The sequence below is a fragment of the Paramisgurnus dabryanus genome, chromosome 8 (assembly GCF_030506205.2).
Source record: "Paramisgurnus dabryanus chromosome 8, PD_genome_1.1, whole genome shotgun sequence".
Classification (NCBI taxonomy): Eukaryota; Metazoa; Chordata; class Actinopteri; order Cypriniformes; family Cobitidae; genus Paramisgurnus; species Paramisgurnus dabryanus.
The window spans coordinates 16,093,725-16,113,646 of record NC_133344.1 but is presented as its reverse complement, the minus strand read 5'-3'; the positions used below and the strand labels follow the sequence as shown (position 1 = coordinate 16,113,646).

The 19,922-nt window shown below is 37.6% G+C and overlaps 2 protein-coding genes across 4 annotated transcripts in view; one reads left to right on the top strand and one right to left on the bottom strand.

Moving 5' to 3' along the window:
- Positions 1–5,260, bottom strand: part of col4a4 (collagen, type IV, alpha 4) — a 58,568-nt gene extending 53,308 nt beyond the window's left edge. The window contains exons 1-2 of the mRNA XM_065280675.2: positions 5,116–5,260; positions 4,057–4,213 (exon numbers count right to left, since the gene is read on the bottom strand). Coding sequence (XP_065136747.1) covers positions 4,057–4,100 — 44 coding nt within the window. The 5' untranslated portion in view covers positions 4,101–4,213; positions 5,116–5,260. The remainder of the gene's footprint in view (positions 1–4,056; positions 4,214–5,115) is intronic.
- The window catches only part of col4a3 (collagen, type IV, alpha 3), a 59,797-nt gene that overhangs the window by 7,809 nt on the left and 32,066 nt on the right, over positions 1–19,922 (top strand). Inside the window, exon 1 of one of the 3 annotated variants that reach the window (XM_065280676.1) lies at positions 5,373–5,583. The exons of the other annotated variants lie outside the window; for them this stretch is intronic. Coding sequence (XP_065136748.1) covers positions 5,500–5,583 — 84 coding nt within the window. The 5' untranslated portion in view covers positions 5,373–5,499. Of the gene's footprint in view, positions 1–5,372; positions 5,584–19,922 lie in introns of those variants that run through there. 3 annotated transcript variants of the gene reach the window in all.

The following is a 19,922-nucleotide window of genomic DNA, read 5'->3' as shown; positions in this document are numbered from 1 at the left end:
AGTGTGACTGAAACAGAGCGCAGTTCCCAACCAACAGAGATGCAGCAAAGACACAATGAAAATATGTTTTAAGACTCTGGTGTTTATTTTATAACAATTTATCTAATTTATACATTAACATTTATATTGTGCTGTTGAAGTGATGATCAGATATGCTTGGAAGCATGCTGAACTCTTTCCCCGTCAGCGTTTTTTTTTAAGTTGCCACCCAGTTTTAGTTGAATGCCTTGCAGAAAAATTATCTTCTTTAAATAAACATAAAATATCAAATGAAAGAACAGACCATCCGCTTTCAAACAAAAACAAACAAAAAAACTTTCACTCATCCTACCTTCATTTGTTCTCTTATCACCTCTCAAATTTTTTAGCTAAAAGCGGAGATAATTCCATTTTTGTGAAGAACTTTTGTAAGAGATTAGATTGAGCCATCAGAACTTACACGCTATGTTTTCAGTGTTGAGTGAATGCGTCAGTGTTTAAGTTGGGTAAGATCGCCACCCAGTGGATAATAGCGGACGTATGAACTTGACTTATAAACTCCTCAGACAACGTTTTCTCTTTATCTACGAGATGACTCAACAATATTTATTGACAGTTATCTGGATATCGCCATTAATTGTGCAATTGTAGACAAATTAAAAATATGATTTAAGACTGTGGTGTTTATTTTCATAAATCAGTACGCAGCAACAGCGGCGCAGTGATACTTATTAATGTGGTCTGAACCGTGAGGTTACCAGTGTATTTTATCACGGCTTAGAACGCGTTTCAACTAATCAGAATGAAGAACCAGAACTGCCCGTTTTATAATGGCGCTTTTCCATTGCATAGTACCCCATGGTTTAGTTTAGTTTGGGTCGGGTCAACTCACCTCACTTTGGCGTGGTTAGCTTTTCCATCGAGTTTGGTATCACTTCGCAGTGGGAGGGATTATAGGCGTGTCGATATATTTGCGCTGCCTACTGCTGTGACATCATACAAGTGAGAGCGTTGTTGTATATTCCATACATTTATTTATTTATCAGTCCTCCACAAAATTAAAATTGGCCACCACAAATAGATGTTTGCACATCGCGTTTATCACTACCTCTGTTTCACGTGGCAGTTTCTGTTCAAACACCCGTGGCGTCACTCGACGGCGCTCCGCTGAGCCTCATTGAAGTTGCATTTAAGCATATATAAAGCTGATGTGCTCGTCCCGAATGTTCCGCCACAAACTGCAAGTTTGGAAAAAAATTATGGTGTCCCTGATTCTCAACCTGTGGATGTTTTTCGTGAGTTTGGGACTTATAGCAGAGCACAGATGACAACATGTTTGCTCGAGACAGCCCAAGCTAGCACAGGTAAAGCTAATCTATAGCGATGACACTGTAGTGACAATTCTCTCAGACCAATCAGTGACCTACAGTGTTTTCGCGTCATGTTTGGTATCAGCTCGGGTTTCTTGGAACCCCAACCGAGGTGGTACGAAAAAAAGTATTGGGTACTACGTACTGCACCCAGTAGAAAAGCTCCCAAAAGTATGCTGACCCGACCCAAACTAAACCAAACCGTGGAGTACTATGCAATGGAAAAGGGCCTGGAAAAATGAAGATAATAAGTGACATGAAAAATGAAAGCAGAACATTTGAGTAATCTGGATAGTACATTCCAGCATCTAAAGCAGGGGTGTCCAATTCTGCTCCTGGAGGGCCCGTGTCTCTGCAGAGTTTTATTCCAACCCTAATCCAACACACCTGATCCAGCTAATCAAGGTCTAACTAGGCAGACTAGATACTTTGAATCAGGTGTGTTGAGGGAAGTTTTAGCTAAATTCTGCAGGACACCGGCCCTCCAGGACCAACTTTGGAAACCCCTGATATAAGGGAATATGGCTTAAAGTGCCCATATTATGAAAAACTCACTTTTTCTGGGTTTTGGGGTGTTATTTTGTGTCTCTGATGCTCCCACACGCATACAAACTTGGAAAAAAATCCATCCATGCTGTTTTGAGTGAGATACAGGTTTCTGAATGTCCTCTGCCTTGAGTCTCAGATTGCGGGAGTTCAAACTCAGCTCCGTTGTGACGTAACAAAAAGTTTCGTCACATTCAGTTTGAATTTTCCCGCCCACCACCCCACTCGCAGGTCTCCACCCACCAGGTAGCTAGAGAGCATAGAGCAGTCACTTGAATGAGACCCTCTGTGCTGTTATCATGTCTCACGGAAATAACAGCGCTATTTGGATATTATGGATTATACTCCCACCTACTTTTAAAAACAAAGTTTTAACGCGAGGTTATTGGAACCCGGAGTAATCTTATATACAGTGTGTTACGACGCAAACAGTCCTCAGATTGTAGGCGATAAGACCTTCATGCGAAATCTGATGTAAACAACAGACTATGTATCTATATTTCACGGATTATAAGCATTTGTGGACAAAATTGGTAATTGGATGTATTTGATTGGACTTTCATGGATCATTCGGACATCTGAAACAGACTGGATTCGATTCGCGATCTTTGTATATCAACAAAAAAAGGTAAGAAGTCACGTTGTATTTTGCATGTTGTCATCTTCTGTCACAAAATACTACATTTATGATGCTAGAGCTAAAAGCTTTTTGCCAAACTAACCGAGACCGTATGCCCCGGCTTTTCTGACGAGGCGAGCCTCTAATAACTTTAAGGTCCGCATAGATATATAAGTTACACGGTCCGGACCTCCCGCTAGCTTCTAGCAATTAGCACGCGGTCCACAAGCAGTATACATCCCCCCCCGGGTCTTAATTTCTGTAATTTGCGAAAATAATGCGTTTGAAAATGTTTTATAATGGGAATATGTTAGCATTGTCCAGGGAAAACGAGTTTATTGTTGTGACTGCTAACGTAACATCACAATTTACTCTGGAATCATTGTGTGTCATATGTTTCTTCTCCTGTAGTGTACTTATTAGTGATACTTTTCTGCATGATTTGTCTGTTGGCAACATAAACCGTTAATATTAATAATAATAATATATAAAATAATAACACAGTATGGTCTGTACTGCTCACGATACCACTGAGCATGCGCACGATCACATGACGTTAGTAGTGGGGCGTGATCAAAGGAGCAGTAGCTCATAAATATGTAAGACTAGCTCAAAACGGCACAATCTAAACTGCCCTGAAAAAGAGGCTACTAGAGATGGGTAACAATCTTTTCCTACAAGCTTTTTCGAGCAAACAACTTTTGAAACATGCTTGATGGAACTCATACACCGATATAACTTGTGGAAAAGCAGTCATAAGATGGGCACTTTAAGAGTGAGAAAAGACGAATGTGAGTTTTTCAAGCAGTTTGTTAAATATCTTGGTCATGTGATCGATTCTGATGGACTGCAGAATGCATCTTCAAAAGTAAGAGCCATAGTAGAGGCTCCAGCACCACAGAACATCAGCCAGCTCCGCCCATTCATTGGTCTTCTGAATTACAATGGTTGAATCAACCTCTACACCAACTTCTGTGAAGTAACCAGTCATGGGAGTGGACAGGACACAGCAATGTGAGACCCCTTTTTAAGAAGCTAAGAAAGCTGTGTTTAAAGTCTGGTGTGCTGAACCATTTTGATCCAAAACTTCCCCTGCAGTTAGCTTGTTATGCATCACATTATGGTGTAATGAAATTTCACCAATACCTGTATGGCAGGCAGTTTATACTGCTGACTTTACAAACAAACCTTATAAAAAAACAATACTAATGTGCATCTTGAGACAGTGTGTACCCCTTTATCAACATGTGTGTTCTGAGGGATCTATCCCACAACCTTTATATTGCTCTACAAATTGAGTGATACAGTAGGAACAATGATGTACACAAAAGTTAGCTGATATAGCTAAAACAATAAGCAATTGTTTATGTAACATCGGCATATAAAACAAGCCTTTGGTTGGCAATAAAAAGAACGATAAGGGAAAAGATAATACTGGTAATGAAGGACAAAATATTGCATATGAACTATAGGAGATGGTGTATAACTCAAAATTAGGGTTAATGAGAACTGCAGGGCACTTTTGTTAAAGCAGACTCTTACCAGAAAGGTAGGCGGAGCCTGGTGATCTGGAGGATGCGTGTCATTTCAGCCGCCACTTAGGGCGTTTGCTACCTGTTGATCTTCCTCCACTGTTTCAGATTGGTGTGTGTAGTAAATGTAGTTATTGCTCCTGAACTCCTGACTGACAACTCGCCACCTAAGGGTGTACAAACAAAATAATGGATCATAAATGCTGGAAATGACAGCTTGAATGCAGTTGGTATCTTTACAAAGTTTCTCATTGAACATTCCTGTTTACTGACACTGTGATGGACATGTGAATAAGATAGGAAAAGACAGACAGAATCAATAAAATAAATGAGGCTAAGACTTAGTTTGACTTTCTTTTCACTAACACACCAAATCAATAATGACAAAGATCTTAAGCAAACAAACTGACACTGAAAAAAGTGGCATCTAAAATAACATGACAGAAGTCATTAGGTCATTAATCTTTCATGGTTAATTTTGACAGTTAAACGGAACCTATGGAATGTCCAAAACAGGATAAAATTAACACAAAGTTTTTTTTCATTACTACTAAAAAACGGTATCCTACAGACATGTTTTATATTCTAACAAAACCTGTAAGCATAACAAATCCTTAGCTTACAGTTGCAATAGATGTGCAAGGATTTGCGCGCACCCCGCATCATAACAGTTAGTTTAACAAAATTACGCGTTTACTACGTTTACTGAAGATGTGACAGGTAAAAAAAACAATTCTTCGGAGAAAATACTCACAAACAAGCAAACACTAAAGCTGCGCATTTGGCGACGTTGGTGCGCAAAATGTGACAAAATGCAGGAAAGGCATTAATGCATTCATTAACATTACTGATGTCTAAACATGAAACTTTGAAAAAGTTTGCTCAACCAAATTTGAACATGTAGAATTAAACCAGAAAAATACCAATTCATATAAAAGAGAATATAACACGCAGCAAATAAGACCTGTAGACAACACATAATCGCCATTGAGAAGTTCAAGATCATCATCTAAGCATTCAATTACAGCAAATAAGTGGCATACCCTAAAACAGTCAAAATCCATCTCACCTGCTCCCTGTAGTTTCGTGCGCCAACGTGGTCCTACATTAACGCGTAAAATAAAACACCAAACTCAGGCGACGGTTTACTCCGAAAACTTTTACATGAACAAGCACAACTTTCTCAGCGTTGGTAAAGTGATAGATCCACCAGAGATCACAGCTTTGAATGACGTAAACCTCACGACACCACCTATCACAGCGCGTTCACTACACCACACCGCAAACAGTCAAGTTTGCGCTTTATTTCTGAAATGGTTGCGGGGCTGCTAAGGGTATTGGAGGTTTATTTGCAGAGTTAGCATGCAGGGCGAGTAAAAAATTTTGATCCGGAGTTGACAATGGATTGAACGGACGCGCACGAGTGAGAAGTGTGAGTGGGTCCGATATCGATATGAAAATGGCTTCTTACTTATTGGGAATGATGCTGGTCGGACTGTTCTTGTTCGGACTTCCTACACAAGCAAAGGATGACAGCGTGAGTATTGTGAATATTGTGTAAAATTATAATGTGTCGATGTTTTCCCTCTAAATGTTTTTGGACCTCATTTTAACTTTAACACTAAATTGTTGATGTTAAATAAATGTGCAGAGAGATGAATTAATAGTCATTCATAATTCAACTTGCCTACCTTGACTTGTTTAAGCCTTTAGTTTTTTTACCATAACAGCAATGAAACAAAAATAGTAGAACATTACATTATGGTAACAAAATAATATGGTAAACGATGTGCTTTTAAAAAAATCCACTCTGCGCTTGAAATCCTAATTTCTCTATGACACTTGTGGTTTCTAGAGGTTCCAGTAGGGGCACTCTAATAGTGGCTTCCAATAAATTAAAGGGAAAGTTCGCACACAAAAAAATATCTGCATATATTCTGTGATTTCCGGAAATATAGGGAATAGAGGATGATATAAAAGCAAAAGATAAGTCAGACAGGAAGATAATGGAACCTTGATGGTGTTTTGGGAACAACAGGATAAGGGGTTAAAGATACTCAGGATGCTCTAAAGAGTTACTGACAATTGTCACACACACAAGGATCTTTATTTTGGTATTACGTCAGCTCCTTCACTTTTCCAGAGGGCTTTGGATCAGGTGTTAAGTGGCCTGTCAGGGGTGCAGTGCTAGATGACATAGTAACAGGAAAAACGGAAGCAGAACATCGGAGTCATTTAGATAGTACTCTCCAGAGCATAAAGGAATATGGCTTATGAGTGTGAAAAGACAAATGTGAGTTTTTCAAGCAGTCTGTTGAATATCTTGGTAATGTGATCGATTCTGATGGACAGCAAAATGCATCTTCAAAAGTATGAGCCATAGTAGAGGCTCCAGCACCACAGAACATCAGCCAGCTCCGGCCATTCATTGGTCTTCTGAATTACAATGGTTGAATCAACCTCTACACCAACTTCTGTGAAGTAACCAGTCATGGGAGTGGACACAGCAATGTGAGACCACTTTTCAAGAAACTAAGAAAGCTGTGGTTAAAGTCTGGTGTGCTGAACCATTTTGATCCAAAACTTCCCCTGCAGTTAGCTTGTGATGCATCTCACTATGGTGTGGGAGCCATGATTATCATGACTTCATGAGAAGAGAGGCCAATAGCATTTGCCTTGCACACCTTGAACAAAGCAGAGTGCAGGTATGCGCAAATCGAGTTTTAGAAATCATTTTTGATATCCAGTAATTTCACCAATACCTGTATGGCAGGTAGTTTAGATCATCACCCAAGCATTCAATTACAGCAAATAAGTGGCATACCCCAAAACAGTCAAAATCCGTCTCACCTGCTCCCTGTAGTTTTGTGCGCCAACGTGGTCCTACATTAACGCGTAAAATAAAACACCAAACGCAGGCGACAGTTCACTCCGAAAACTTTTACATGAACAAGGGCAACTTTCTCAGCGTTGATAAAGTGCCTGCATATAGTCCACTACTATTGAAAGTTACCAAGGGGACTATTTTCAGGTGCTACATAATATCATTGTCCTTGATTATTACGGCACAATGACAGTATAGTTCCTAGCCATATGGGCCTATAAAATCTTAACTTTAGAATTTTCTGTCGGTCTTAGTACACAATGTAAGTACAGGATTCAAGTTTTAAAGGACAAGTTCGGTATTTTAGACTTAAAGCCCTGTTTTCAGATTGTTTATGGTGAAATAGAATGGTTTTGACTGAAATTTCGAAATTTTCGGCTGCCCTGAGAATTTTCGCGTGTTTGTGTTTCATCTCACACCTCTACAATGGGTTTAATGGTGCACTGGAACAATCCTTCCTAAAATGCATTAAACTTTCATTTACAAAGATGTGAAACTCACCGAGTGGTCAGGGGTGTTCACTGGTATGCTCACACAAAAATCGCTACAAAAGACGCATTCCAACAGGTTTTATCGTAGTTTTTGCCAACTCCATTGACTTGTATTAGTTGTGCTGTGAGGTACGGTATTACTCCGCGCCGGGAACTTTGTTTCTATTCTTGCTATTGGCAATGGCGGATTAGCGCCACCACCTGGGCTGGAGTGTGTATTATTCAAGCTCTAAGCGGAAGAATGTACGGGTGTGAGGCGTTAGGAAAAATAGGTCCAGAAGTTAACAACGAATGCTAAAACAGCTGTTGGAAAGCATCTTTTGCAGCGATTTTTGTGTGAGCATATCAGTGAACACCCCTGACCCCTCGGTGAGTTTCACGTCTTTGTAAACGAAAGTTTAATGCATTTTAGGAAGGATTGTTCCAGTGCACCATTAAACCCATTGTAGAGGTCTGAGATGAAACACAAACACGGGAAAATTCTCAGGGCAGCCGCAAATGTTGAAATTTCAGTCAAAACCATTCTATTTCACCATAAACAATCTGAAAACAGGGCTTTAAGTCTAAAATACCGAACTTGTCCTTTAAATAGGAAAAATATTGAAAGTCTTTGGTCATTTTTGAGATGCTAATGGCCTAATCAGATTTTATGGATTTTGCTAAGCTATGTTAAAAGTGGTACCGCCAGACCTGAAGATCACCTGAATGGATTCAAAAACTGTCAAAATCTAATATTTAACTCTATAGGGAAGGTGTAAAATAAGCATATTTTTAAAAAAAAGTGGAGTGTCCCTTTAAACCAAAAGATAAGTCAGACAAGAAGAAAATGGAACCTTGATAGTGTTTTGGGAACAACATGAGTTGGGGTTAAAGATAATCAGGACATTGTTGTGGAATATCTGAAGAATATAGGGATGTTTTAAGGGATTTATTAATTAATTTAACACTATGGGGTTGTTTTCATCCACTATGGGGTTTTTTTGTCTTAATTTGGCCACAACTTTCTCTGTGTTTCAGCAAATGAAATGATTTTTGGTGACAAATCTTATATTTACACATATTTTGAGAAAATGTTTTAAAATGTTGCTAATTTACTACCCTTTCGTATTGTTTGCGGATAAAAAGATAAAAAAATCACATTATTTTGCATAAATATGCTAATCAAGCTCAGTACTGATCAAAACTACCAAATGTTTACAAAAATTCCATGATTTTAATTGCCAAGTTCATAAGTGATGTCACTGATTTACAGGAAAAACTCACAAAATGACTGATTTTCAATCTAAAAAGTTATTGTGGACTGGATTTTTTTTAAACCATTTTCACAGTCTTTGGCATGTCAAAGATTAGTAACAACATTGGCTTTGATGCATTTTTAGTTTTGTGCAGCATCAGATTTTACTTTTTTCTTCCTCATTTACGGTTCGTGGCAGTTTTTTCAATATTGACTTCATTATAACGTCATTTTTTTGATTGCAAAGCCGTAACACCATGTAATCATGCATTCTTGATTGTTGGTAATTTTTTCCTTTTGCAAAGAGGTAAAATTTGTCATTTTACTGTTGATCACCATGTGGCACAATTAACCCTTTAGTTGGCCTGTGCAAAAACAAAGCTTAATTTCTGGCTTGTTCATTTTGTAAAAGTAAGAGCTTTAAATCTGTCCGTTATATGCGGTTTTAGTGTTGCTTGAGGTTTAGACCACGATATTACATTGTCAGGAGAGTTAGTCAAAACATGACAATGTGTTTATGTTTCAAGCAACAACAAGCTGCCGGCAGAAGCTCTCTCATATGTTTTCTGTGCTGACATGGAAATTCAGGAAATAAAATGAGAAAAATGCCAGGAATGTTATGAAGAAGGAAATAACCAAAAACATTTCCCTAAGGGTGAAGATATCATGAAGAAGCGAATAAAGATCAGAGAGCAAACGCAAGAAGCTTCTCTCTTCTCTTCTCATCTCGCCTCCACTTGTCTCTTCTCCTCTGCTAAACCCTAATCCCATATCCCGCTCTAACCTGTGTTTTTTTAGTTCCTGGATTCAGCTCATTGTTCAACCAGCTTGTTGATTCAGAATCTCTCTATTCACACAAAAGCCGGTAGGATTTACTTAGACAGCATGGACCCCGACGCGTTTATCTTTCTGCATGTTTGACCAATCAAAAGGCCACAGAGCGAGCTCAGCCATTTCAACCTGCAGGAAGTCAAAGCTAACACATGGATGTTGGGAAGATGGGAATGTCAGGGAGTATACCCAGCAAGAAATAGCTGTCATTTCACCTACATCTAGGTTAACTAGACCCGATATAGTCCGGCTATGAGTAACCCACTTCTTCTAGCCAAAATAAACTTGACGTTTTTGCAAAAATAACTTGCGACGTATGAAAATCCATTACGTAAGCCAACAGTGATTACAAGCTGTCTGGTTTAATTTATTCATTTTTTATATTTCATTTATTTAGACATTATAAAATTTTCACTGACAGCCCAAATTTTGCCTTGTTTTTAGCCTAGATGTCTAGGCTGTGTTTGGATTGCTATTTTTTTAAATGGCACCTGTTTCGTTGCTAAAAACACAACGTTATTTTGTGTATCTGGTATAATACAATGTGTTTGCGTGGTTTATGGTTAGAAAACATTATTTTCCACATACCGTACATTTTTCCGTACTCTTCCTGAAACTCACTGATTCATGTACAAAACTCATCGATTTGAAAAGCGCTGTGTCCCTGATTGGCCAGCTAATCTGTACGTTGTAATTGGCTTGAATACCTCTGACATCAGCCGGAAATGTGACGCTCCTTACCATGTTTGAAAGATTCACATTGTAATGCTAAGTAAGGGATAATGTAGAGGCAGCCGGTAGTTATCGGGAAATAAGCCCCGACAGTGTGATCAGGACCCGATAATGAAGGGGCTTATTTCCCGATAACTACCGGCTGCCTCTACATTATCCCGCTTATTACACGGCTACTATTTTATTGGCATATTTGTTTTAAATTAACATTTTTATCCTTCAGCGAAACTTTGCACAGATGCATAAAATGATCGTAATACCTTATTAAGATCCTCTGCTTCATACTTGTCTGTCTCCATTTTTTTCTCTTTAGCCAGTCTTTGAGAAGTTTTAATGCCCATTCTGTATTTTTTTGTGTGTTGGCTTCGTAGCTGTCATGCTCTATTTTGTCAAGTTCAGTCTCCGTAAGCTCTCTGTGTCTTGTCGTTGTTCGTTCTTCTATCCACTGTTTAAATGTTTTGTTTTTTCCGTACATGTTAAAATTAATGTCAAAATGTCGTGGTTGTCCAGTGTTTGTCACAAGATGGCGCCAAACAGTAATCTTTATTGGCGCGGAGCGATTTAAATCGTACAAGTAGTACCGGCTATGCGTTATTACTTTGGAGCGGTTATTATTAGAAAAGAACGAACCTGCAAATGTCTCAACTGACCAATCAGAATCAAGCATTCCAGAGAGCTGTGTAATAACAGGAGTTAACTTACAGAGTCCGAAGCGGGAGGAATTATGATAATGTCGGTCTTTACTACATCACCAATCCCAGGAAGTAAACTGTTGCCTACAATCCGTGTGTTTGTTGTAGTCCAAGAAAAGAGATTTCTTTTGGAAATGATAACTCGCGTCATCGCTTACTTTGGGGTTTGTAACTTTTGCATATCGTTAACATGTACTAATACACACCTACACAAGGTGTGTAAAATTTAAAATCTTGAGTCGGATAATTGGTGCTCTTTAACGTCTTTTAAAGGCAAAATTGCTTGCTGGGTATGCAAGTGTTCTCTGAAATAGCTATTAGGGTGAGGCATTGTTAAAACTTATATAAAATATGTCTACAAGTATAGCAAACACATTGTTGCTGTCAAGTGGCATGTCTGCTTTTCTCAAAGTGTAGTAATGAGCTCTCACTGAGATCTTATTTGTGGCCTTTTTTTTACCTGCCACTTTAACGGTTGGAATATTCTGGAAATTTTGGAAACTTTCCATGGAAATTACGCAGGAATATATGGGAATTGTAGCACACGGATGAAGACAATTCAGATGTCGAGAAAGCTAATGTTTGCATGTGCAGTTTGTAAAAAATACTAAAAAATTTTTTATATAAAATATTGCAATAATTCCTTAAATTTCCAACTTGGAATATTTTCAAAATTCCAGAGTGGACGATTTTTTCTAAAATCTCAGTATAGACAATATTGTTTTCATTTTAGACAACATTACAAACACATTAAATGGCAAACATTTCTACTAAAGTGATAAGCATGCGGGACGAATCGAGAAAAAACAGCACAATGTAAACTCTGCTAGTTCAGGCTAGCTGAACACACCTTAATGATTGTAGAGATAAGACGACATAAAACCTAAAAACCTTTCTTAAGTTTGCTCTGTGACGCTGTACTGCACATCCAGACAATTCTTTACACATCAATTGTAACTTCGGGCATAAAACTCAGTTTTCCTCCGCCTTAAATCTCCAATACTGAAAACTGAATAGCAGTATTGTGTCAGGCATGGAAGTTAAGCGTGCATAGAGCTCATTTACATTTAGCAGATGATTTAATCCAAATCAATTTACAAATGAGAGTGGTTTTAACATTTTGTCTAGGGGGCTAAAAAATAAACATGCCACGCTTTAAAGCTTGACTCTTCTGTAGTTACATCGTGTACTAAGACCGACAAAAAATTAAAAGTTGGGATTTTCTAGGCAGATATGGTTAGGAACTATACTCTCATTCTGGTGTAATAATCAAGGACTTTGCTGATGTAACATGGCTGCAGCAGGTGTAGTGATATTACGCACTGCCTTAAAATAGTCCCCTGCCATTGAAATTTATGTGAGTAAGTTAGGGGACTATTTTCGGCTGCTGCGTATTATCATTGCGCCTCCTGCAGTCATGTTGCAAAGTCTTTGATTATTACCTCAGAATGAGAGTATAGTTTCTAGCCTAGAAATATATCTAAGTATATACATAGAAGTATATCTGCCTAGAAAATCGCAACTTAAAATTTTCTGTCGGTCTTAGTACACGATGTAACTACAGAAGAGTCGAGTTTTATATAGGAAATTATCAAAACTCTTTGGTTATTTTTTAGCGCGATGCTAATGGTCTAATCAGATTCAATTGATTGTGCTAAGCTATGCTAAAAGTGGTAGCGCCAGACCCGGAGATCAGCTGAAAGGATTCCAAAACAGTAAAAATCAAATGTTTAACTCTAGGGGAGCTGGAAAATTTGCATATTTTTTTAAAAAGTGGAGAACGGTCAGGAACAAATTTACAGTTATGTTTCCACTTGAGCCTGGTTCGGCATGGCACAGCGTGGTTGTCTAAAGGGGTGGTCACACTAGACCAATGGTCACTGACCTTTTTACGCCCAAGATCCCCAATGTCATAATAATGACTTAAAGGCGGAGTCCACGATGTTTGAAAGCCAGTGTTGATATTTGAAATCGCCTAAACAAACACGCCCCTACCCCAATAGAATCTGGACATTCCGTTGATAGACCCGCCCCACACATACGCAACCCGGCATTTGATTTGATTTGATTGGCTATAAGTGTGTTTTGGTAGTCGGCCCGTCTCCTTTTCCAAACCGTTTTTCAAACATCGTGGACTCCGCCTTTAAGTATTTCATAGTAATAAGAAACTTTCTCAAAATTAAAACTTAACATGCGCAATCTGACAAAACACTGCACACTGGCAACATCTACTGGTTAAAGCGGTCAGGTAAATCCAATAATATGTTTTAAATATATATAATATTATAACAATTTTAAAATTAAGTTTATGTATAATTGGTAAGTTTTAGTAGTCTGTCTTCTTTTAGAGACTTCTTAAATCATTTACATAAATTGTTTTATCAGAGCTGGTCCATGGGTTAAACGCTTGCACGTTTTGTCCAACAGGTTATAAACAGCTTATTTTTTGCGATAATCCAAAAGTCTATGAGAATTTGCGATGGAATCAGAATCCTGTTAACTTCCAGGTTAGCATACAAAAAATGTCATCCCTGCGGCACTCTATTATCAGCCCCACACTGGAACATGAAACCATATCTGTGGTGGCTCGGTCGGATCAGCACGGGTTACACAATGAGAACGGTTTGGCATGGCGGAGGAAAAGCAGCTATAGTACTAATAGAGTTAAATGGCACAGTGGGTCAGTGGGTACCCTCATAGTAAAAAGGTCCCCAGTTCGAGCCCCGGCTAGGTCAGGTGGTCTTTCTGTGAGGAGTTTGCATGTTCTCTCTGTGTCAGCTTGGGTTTACTCCGGGTACTCCAGTTTCTTCCCACAGGCCAAAAACATTCATGTTAGGCAAATTGGAGATGCCAAATTGTTCCTCCCACAACCTGTGTCTGGAGGATTAACTTGTCTGAATAAACTTGTGAATGAATTAACCAGTTCTTGCCATGATTATAGCCACATATGCTGGAATGGCATAAAGAAAGAAAAAAAAATGGCACAGAGGCAGCAAATAATTACTGAGCAACCGTCTAGAACACCATAGTAACCGAAAACACCTTAGCAAATACTCTGTAGTCTGACAGATCTTAATTGTGTTACATTCTGTGTAATTGTTTTTGTCTGACTGTCAGACACCATCAGACTTTGCCTTTTGTTGGCATGTAGACACACAGTTTTACTGACAGTCTCACCATGAATTTTACATTGTTGTTAAAAGACATTTGGCTTCAACCAGCTTGATCATTTTAGACAGGTAATGGATAGGTGTTAAAGAATATACAACTAAAGATGCATCTGAGTTCATGTTCACAAATGTGTTTGTCAGGGCCTGTTTTGTGGGCTGAGCTTCTTATGAATATTTTCTTTTCATCGCTACATTGCTCTTATTTGGGCTCGACTCAACTATTGCAAAATAGGGCTTTGTCACGCTCACATTTCATTTCATTACATTCTTTCTTTCTTTTTTAAGCACAACTCATCTACACACCCCACATTTACATGAAGTCATTATTGTGGGACTTTTGTTTTGGTTTTGAGACAAAAAGCGATTTTCTGAATGATTGATGAATCAATATCTAACATGAGACATGTTTTGAGTATGTCTGTGTTTACCTGGCAGAATTTGACTTCACCTGAGTTCACCTGCATAGAGGCGGTGTGCATCTGCGACATACTGCAGGGTCTTTGAAGCATTGTGAAGCCCACAGCATTTGTGCATTTGGACTCAGGGTCGTTCTCAATCTTCTAATCTTTCAGGAGCTGCATATTTCATTACATGTGGGCCTGTGTGTATAAGTTTGTATCGTCATGAGATATCTTAGCTACAGCATAAGCAGAGTTTATAATTACAAATTCTAGGAGGGGCAAATTTATGTTGAAACTGAACATTGATTTATATTCTTAATAGTTCTTTCTTTTAAGCATGCTTTTGCTGAGAGTACGATTAACATGTTTTTAATTCTCATTGAAGTACATGAATTATTATACCTACAGTACAGTGACTTTTACAGTATCATGTGGTAGTTTGAATGACTGCCAAATTTATGATGTGAGTAATAAATGAGTGCCGCAGGGATAACATATTTTTGTAGGCCAAACCCCGGAAGTTAGCGAGACACTGGTTCCCTCGCTAAAAAGCCTATTCATTTTCTCATAGACTTTCAGATTATCACAATAAATAAGCTCTGTGTTTAACAAAAGTTTATGACACTTATACAGTTTGTCCAACAAGTTCATCTTCACAGATAAAAACAACTTTTATAAATTTTAAAGTGTAAATGCATTTGCTAGAAATAAAAATAAACATAATTGGACTTGGATAAAAGTAAAAAAACCTATTAAAGGGTACCTTGACTATAAACACATGTATGGCACACTGGGATTGGTTATATGAATGTGAAATTAAAAACAAATTGGTGCTGCAAAACAATTCATCACAACCAATTGTTTGCAGAATTAAAAGTTTTGTTTCCATCCGATATATCCGTGTATAATTTTATTACATTTTTATGCCAATATAATTTTAAGAAAAAAAATCTATTTAAATATTATTTATAATTAAATAAAATATAAATTATATATAAATATAAGAATGTATATACACATGTAAATATTTCTTAAATATATACTTGCATCTGTGTGTATTTTTATAAAAACAATAGTAGATACTATAATATTTACTTTAGTAAACTGTAGTAATATTTAGCAAAACCATGACATGACGACCCAGAATGCACTTTGGGCAGTAATGAAAAAAATGTAATATGTTTCTATCAATACATCTTTATAAAGCTAACAAAAGTAGACAATACAAGTGTTCATTGTCAAGGTACCCTTTAAAAATCTTTTTTAAAGGGACACTCCACTTTTTTTGAAAATATGCTAATTTTCCAGCTCCTCTAGAGTTAAACATTTGATTTTTACTGTTTTGGAATCCAGGATTTCCCGGTCTGGCGGTACCACTTTTAGCATAGCTTAGCATAATCCATTGAATCTGATTAGAACATTAGCATCGCTCTCAAAAACAACCAAAGAGTTTCGATATTTTTTCCCATTTAAAACTTGACTCTTCTGTAGTTAAATCGTGTACTAAGACCGACAGAAAATTAAAAGTTGCGATTTTCTAGGCCAATATGGATAGGAACTATTCTCTCATTCCGGCGTAATAATCAAGGACTTTGCTGCTGTAACATGGCTGCAGGAGGCGCAATGATATTACGCAGCAGCTGAAAATAGTCCCCTTAGTAACTTTCAGTGACAGGGGGACTATTTTTGGGCTCCGTAAAAATAACTGAATGGATTCCAAATCAGTAAAAAAATCAAAATGTGTAACTCTAGGGGAGCTGGAAAATTAGTATATTTTTTAAAAAAGTGGAGTGTCCCTTTAAGAGTGTGGCAACGATTATGACAAGCCAAACACTCATTACTTACTCTTGGTTACCACATCCAGTATTACAGTAACTAATATCACATAGACCAGGGTTCCTGGTTTTTTGGGGGACCCGACATAGACTGTAAAAAAATTGGTTCAACTTAAAAAGTAAGTTACCTGGTTGCCTTAAAATTTTAATTGAATTCAACTTAAATATTAGTTGACACAAAATCTTTTTTTTTTATACTTTTTAGTTAACTAATATTCTTATAACTATATCTTTTTTACAGTGTATGATACCAGTAAAATTTTGTATATTTTTTTTAAGTGTCTGAACGTGTATGAAAGATAAACAAACAATTAATGCACCCTCAAGATTCTTTTACTGCAGGCAAGTGCAGGTCTTTATCTGATTCTGGTTATCTTGCATCTGTGCTATGGCATCTGGTTCAGGACTTGATTCCACAGCACACTAACTGTACAGATTTGTCTCAGCTGATAAGATGAACATGCACACACACAACCTCACTTACCAAAGTTCATACAAAAATTTGCATGCATCTATTCGCATCCACGCACACACAATGCATATAAATCACATCTAAGTATATGTGCAAAGACAATCAATTTCAAATTGATAAACATGGGGGTTATAACCCCACTACGAGTTCATCGCATTTTCCATCTAGACACGTGAGAGCATCAATATGGTAGCATGTGTACAGTATATCTCCCTCTTTTGTTATTGTGGCATACGGGGTTAAACCCAAACAACTCGTGTACAGATTGTCTGTCACTGCTAATCTGATCACACTGTGTCTGTCTGTACTGTACAGACTCTCTATTCATTACAATTGACCCCCTACCCCCACAATGCCAGCCTGATTTTGGGTTCCTCAGTGATACGAACTTACTGAACTAAAATCCTCAGGAGACTTGTTTAGTCTTATTGTGGCGAGGGTGGGTATTCTCACTTTACATCCTACGCCACTTTGGGAAATGTACCTAAAGATTAAATTAGAATAAGACACCACAAAGGCGGCCACAGGTTTGAGTCACTCAGGGAATCAGATACGTACAAAAATAGTTTATTATTAAGATTTGACTAAAATCTGCTTAAAACTAAACAAAAACGCTCGTTCCATTACACAGAGAACTGGAACTTCAGCACGGAGAGAGAATAGATCAAATCAGTGCATTCCACTGTGGAAAAGGGATGCTAAATATTTGGGGGGGGGGTTGACATTGCGATATATTGTCCCTTTTTCTGATATGAGAACTGATGGATTACTTCCCCAGATGACTTGATAAGCTATGTTTGAGAGGAAGTAACTTCTGCCTTGCATTTCTTGTAGGTCTGGCAACATGATAAAAATACTTGCATGATGATCAGATTGTGTTATTAAACTTTCTTTGGAACCGTATTAATTGGTACCACTATGTTTTTTGCAAGGTGATATTTTACTGAATCTTTACTGAAGTTTACTGATATTTTACTGAAATTTTCCTTTATCACTTAGTGTAACACTGGCAAAGGCATCCAAATAGTTTTCCTTTTAAAAAAAAAAATGCTCTGCATGTTCTGCAGATGTGACGTCATGATTTTGGGTGAGGAATAAAGCAGAATAATTGCGCAAAGCTCCTACATTTACCCACAACGTCTGACCACGAAACACCTGAACCTGGAGACAATGGAATCAATCATCTTAAATATGATGACATCAACCTTTGCCTTTGTCTTATTTTTTTATTATGGTGTAACAATCTGTAATCATGCATGTTAGCACAGAGTCAGTAAAACTTTGGCAGCTTCGTTCAATGCAAATTGTTGATCCCTGCTTGGGCACATCTTGTGCCTTTAACCAATCGACAGAGATTTAGAAGAAATCTTAATGATCAGATAATCAGTGTATTTGATCAAAATCTTTCACCCCACAGTAGTTTTATTCTATAATGTGTGCACGTTTGTCTGTAAAGAATGCACTATATTAGTTTTGCTGGTTATGATCAGACCTACAGAAAGTTGAGCGTTCACAATTGATTCACAATGGATCAAGGTGGGTTTGATGGAAGTGCATAAAAAGCATGCTCACCATGTTTGCACCATAAAACTGCTTTCAGAGGATGCATTTCAAGGTAGAAATGTATCAAGGCACATTTTAATCCAATGTTTACTTCCTGTCCCCTGAGATACCTTCATCTGATGGATTTTGAAGACAGCATAGATGTAAGGGTGTACCTGTAGTTCAAATGGTAGAGCATTTTGTTAAAATTGCAAAGATTTGATATAGGAAAAACAAACTGTACTGATAAAATGTATAGCCTGCATGCACTATAAATGTATTACCAAATGCATAAAAAATGTAAAAAAAGTACACTTTCTAGCCTTTACGGCCTTTCTTCTCACAGTCATTTTATCTGCGTCCACGGGACGCGGGACAGTTTCTGTATATTATGCATATTAACTTTCGATTTCTTTACTACCAACAATAATATTGTAGTTTTTAAAAATTAGCTTTAGTGGTCAACTTAATGCTGCGCATATGGATTTGCGTAAGATGACATCAACGTACTGTGGGAGCAATATGAAAGCATAGAGAGAACTGCGCTCACGACTCGCTCTCGCGATACTATGATGTCATGACTGCGCAGCGCTGCCCGAGCTCCAACACTACGCAAGGTAGCGCAACAAGTTCTCTGACTGAGCTTTTGGGCGCTGCCCTGCACAAACAATGGATATCCTTAGATTAGGGACGTTTCCACGATTGTGATAAACCAAGAGAAATAGGACAAATCACTGCTTGACAAGCCTTATTTTTCAACAATTTTTATGGCAATGCACTTTCATTGTCTGTGTGTCGAGAGTACAAGTATTTACCTGGACACAAATGTGTTTGTACTTCACGTATATCGTAAATCGGGTGTGAAATGTAAACGTAATAGCGATTTTTATAAAGAAATCAAATAAACCAAAAACGCAGCTTCCCGGGCAGTCCAGATCCAATATGGCGGACTAGTTGACGCAGCGAGTCGAGCGAGTCATGACAGGTGCTACAAAGCTTTACGATAAATGTTCATCCATGGAACACCAAACAAACAAACTAACTAATAAATAAATAAATAAATATCATACTTAGCTTATACCACGGAAGTGTTGAATGTTTTATTCTGTTTGGATGAGAAACGTTTCATATGGGTGTTGATTATTTTTCTATAAAAGCACACCTAACCTGTCAAATGTTTTATCCACCAGCGGTGTTTGTGGTAACCGTGGTATAAGCCAAATAATTGACTCTGGCTCTTTAAATTATTTGAAAAAAAAAAAAAAATTCACACCCGCGGTGTACGGCACGACGCGAAATGTGTGCATTATTTTCGAATAATTCAAAGGCCCGTCGTCAATTATTTCCTACATATTTACCAGAATTTTTTAAAAGGTTTTTAGCTTATTTTTACTTTCGTCAGTGATCCACTAGCAACATTGTGTATTAACAAGGATTATATGATGATATGTTAAAATTTGCATATATATATATATATATATATATATATATATATATATATATATATATATATATATATATATATATAACTGTCCAAATATGCGTGCCATGATGTCAAGTTCAGACTGTATGTATTTTTGTTTACCTTATTT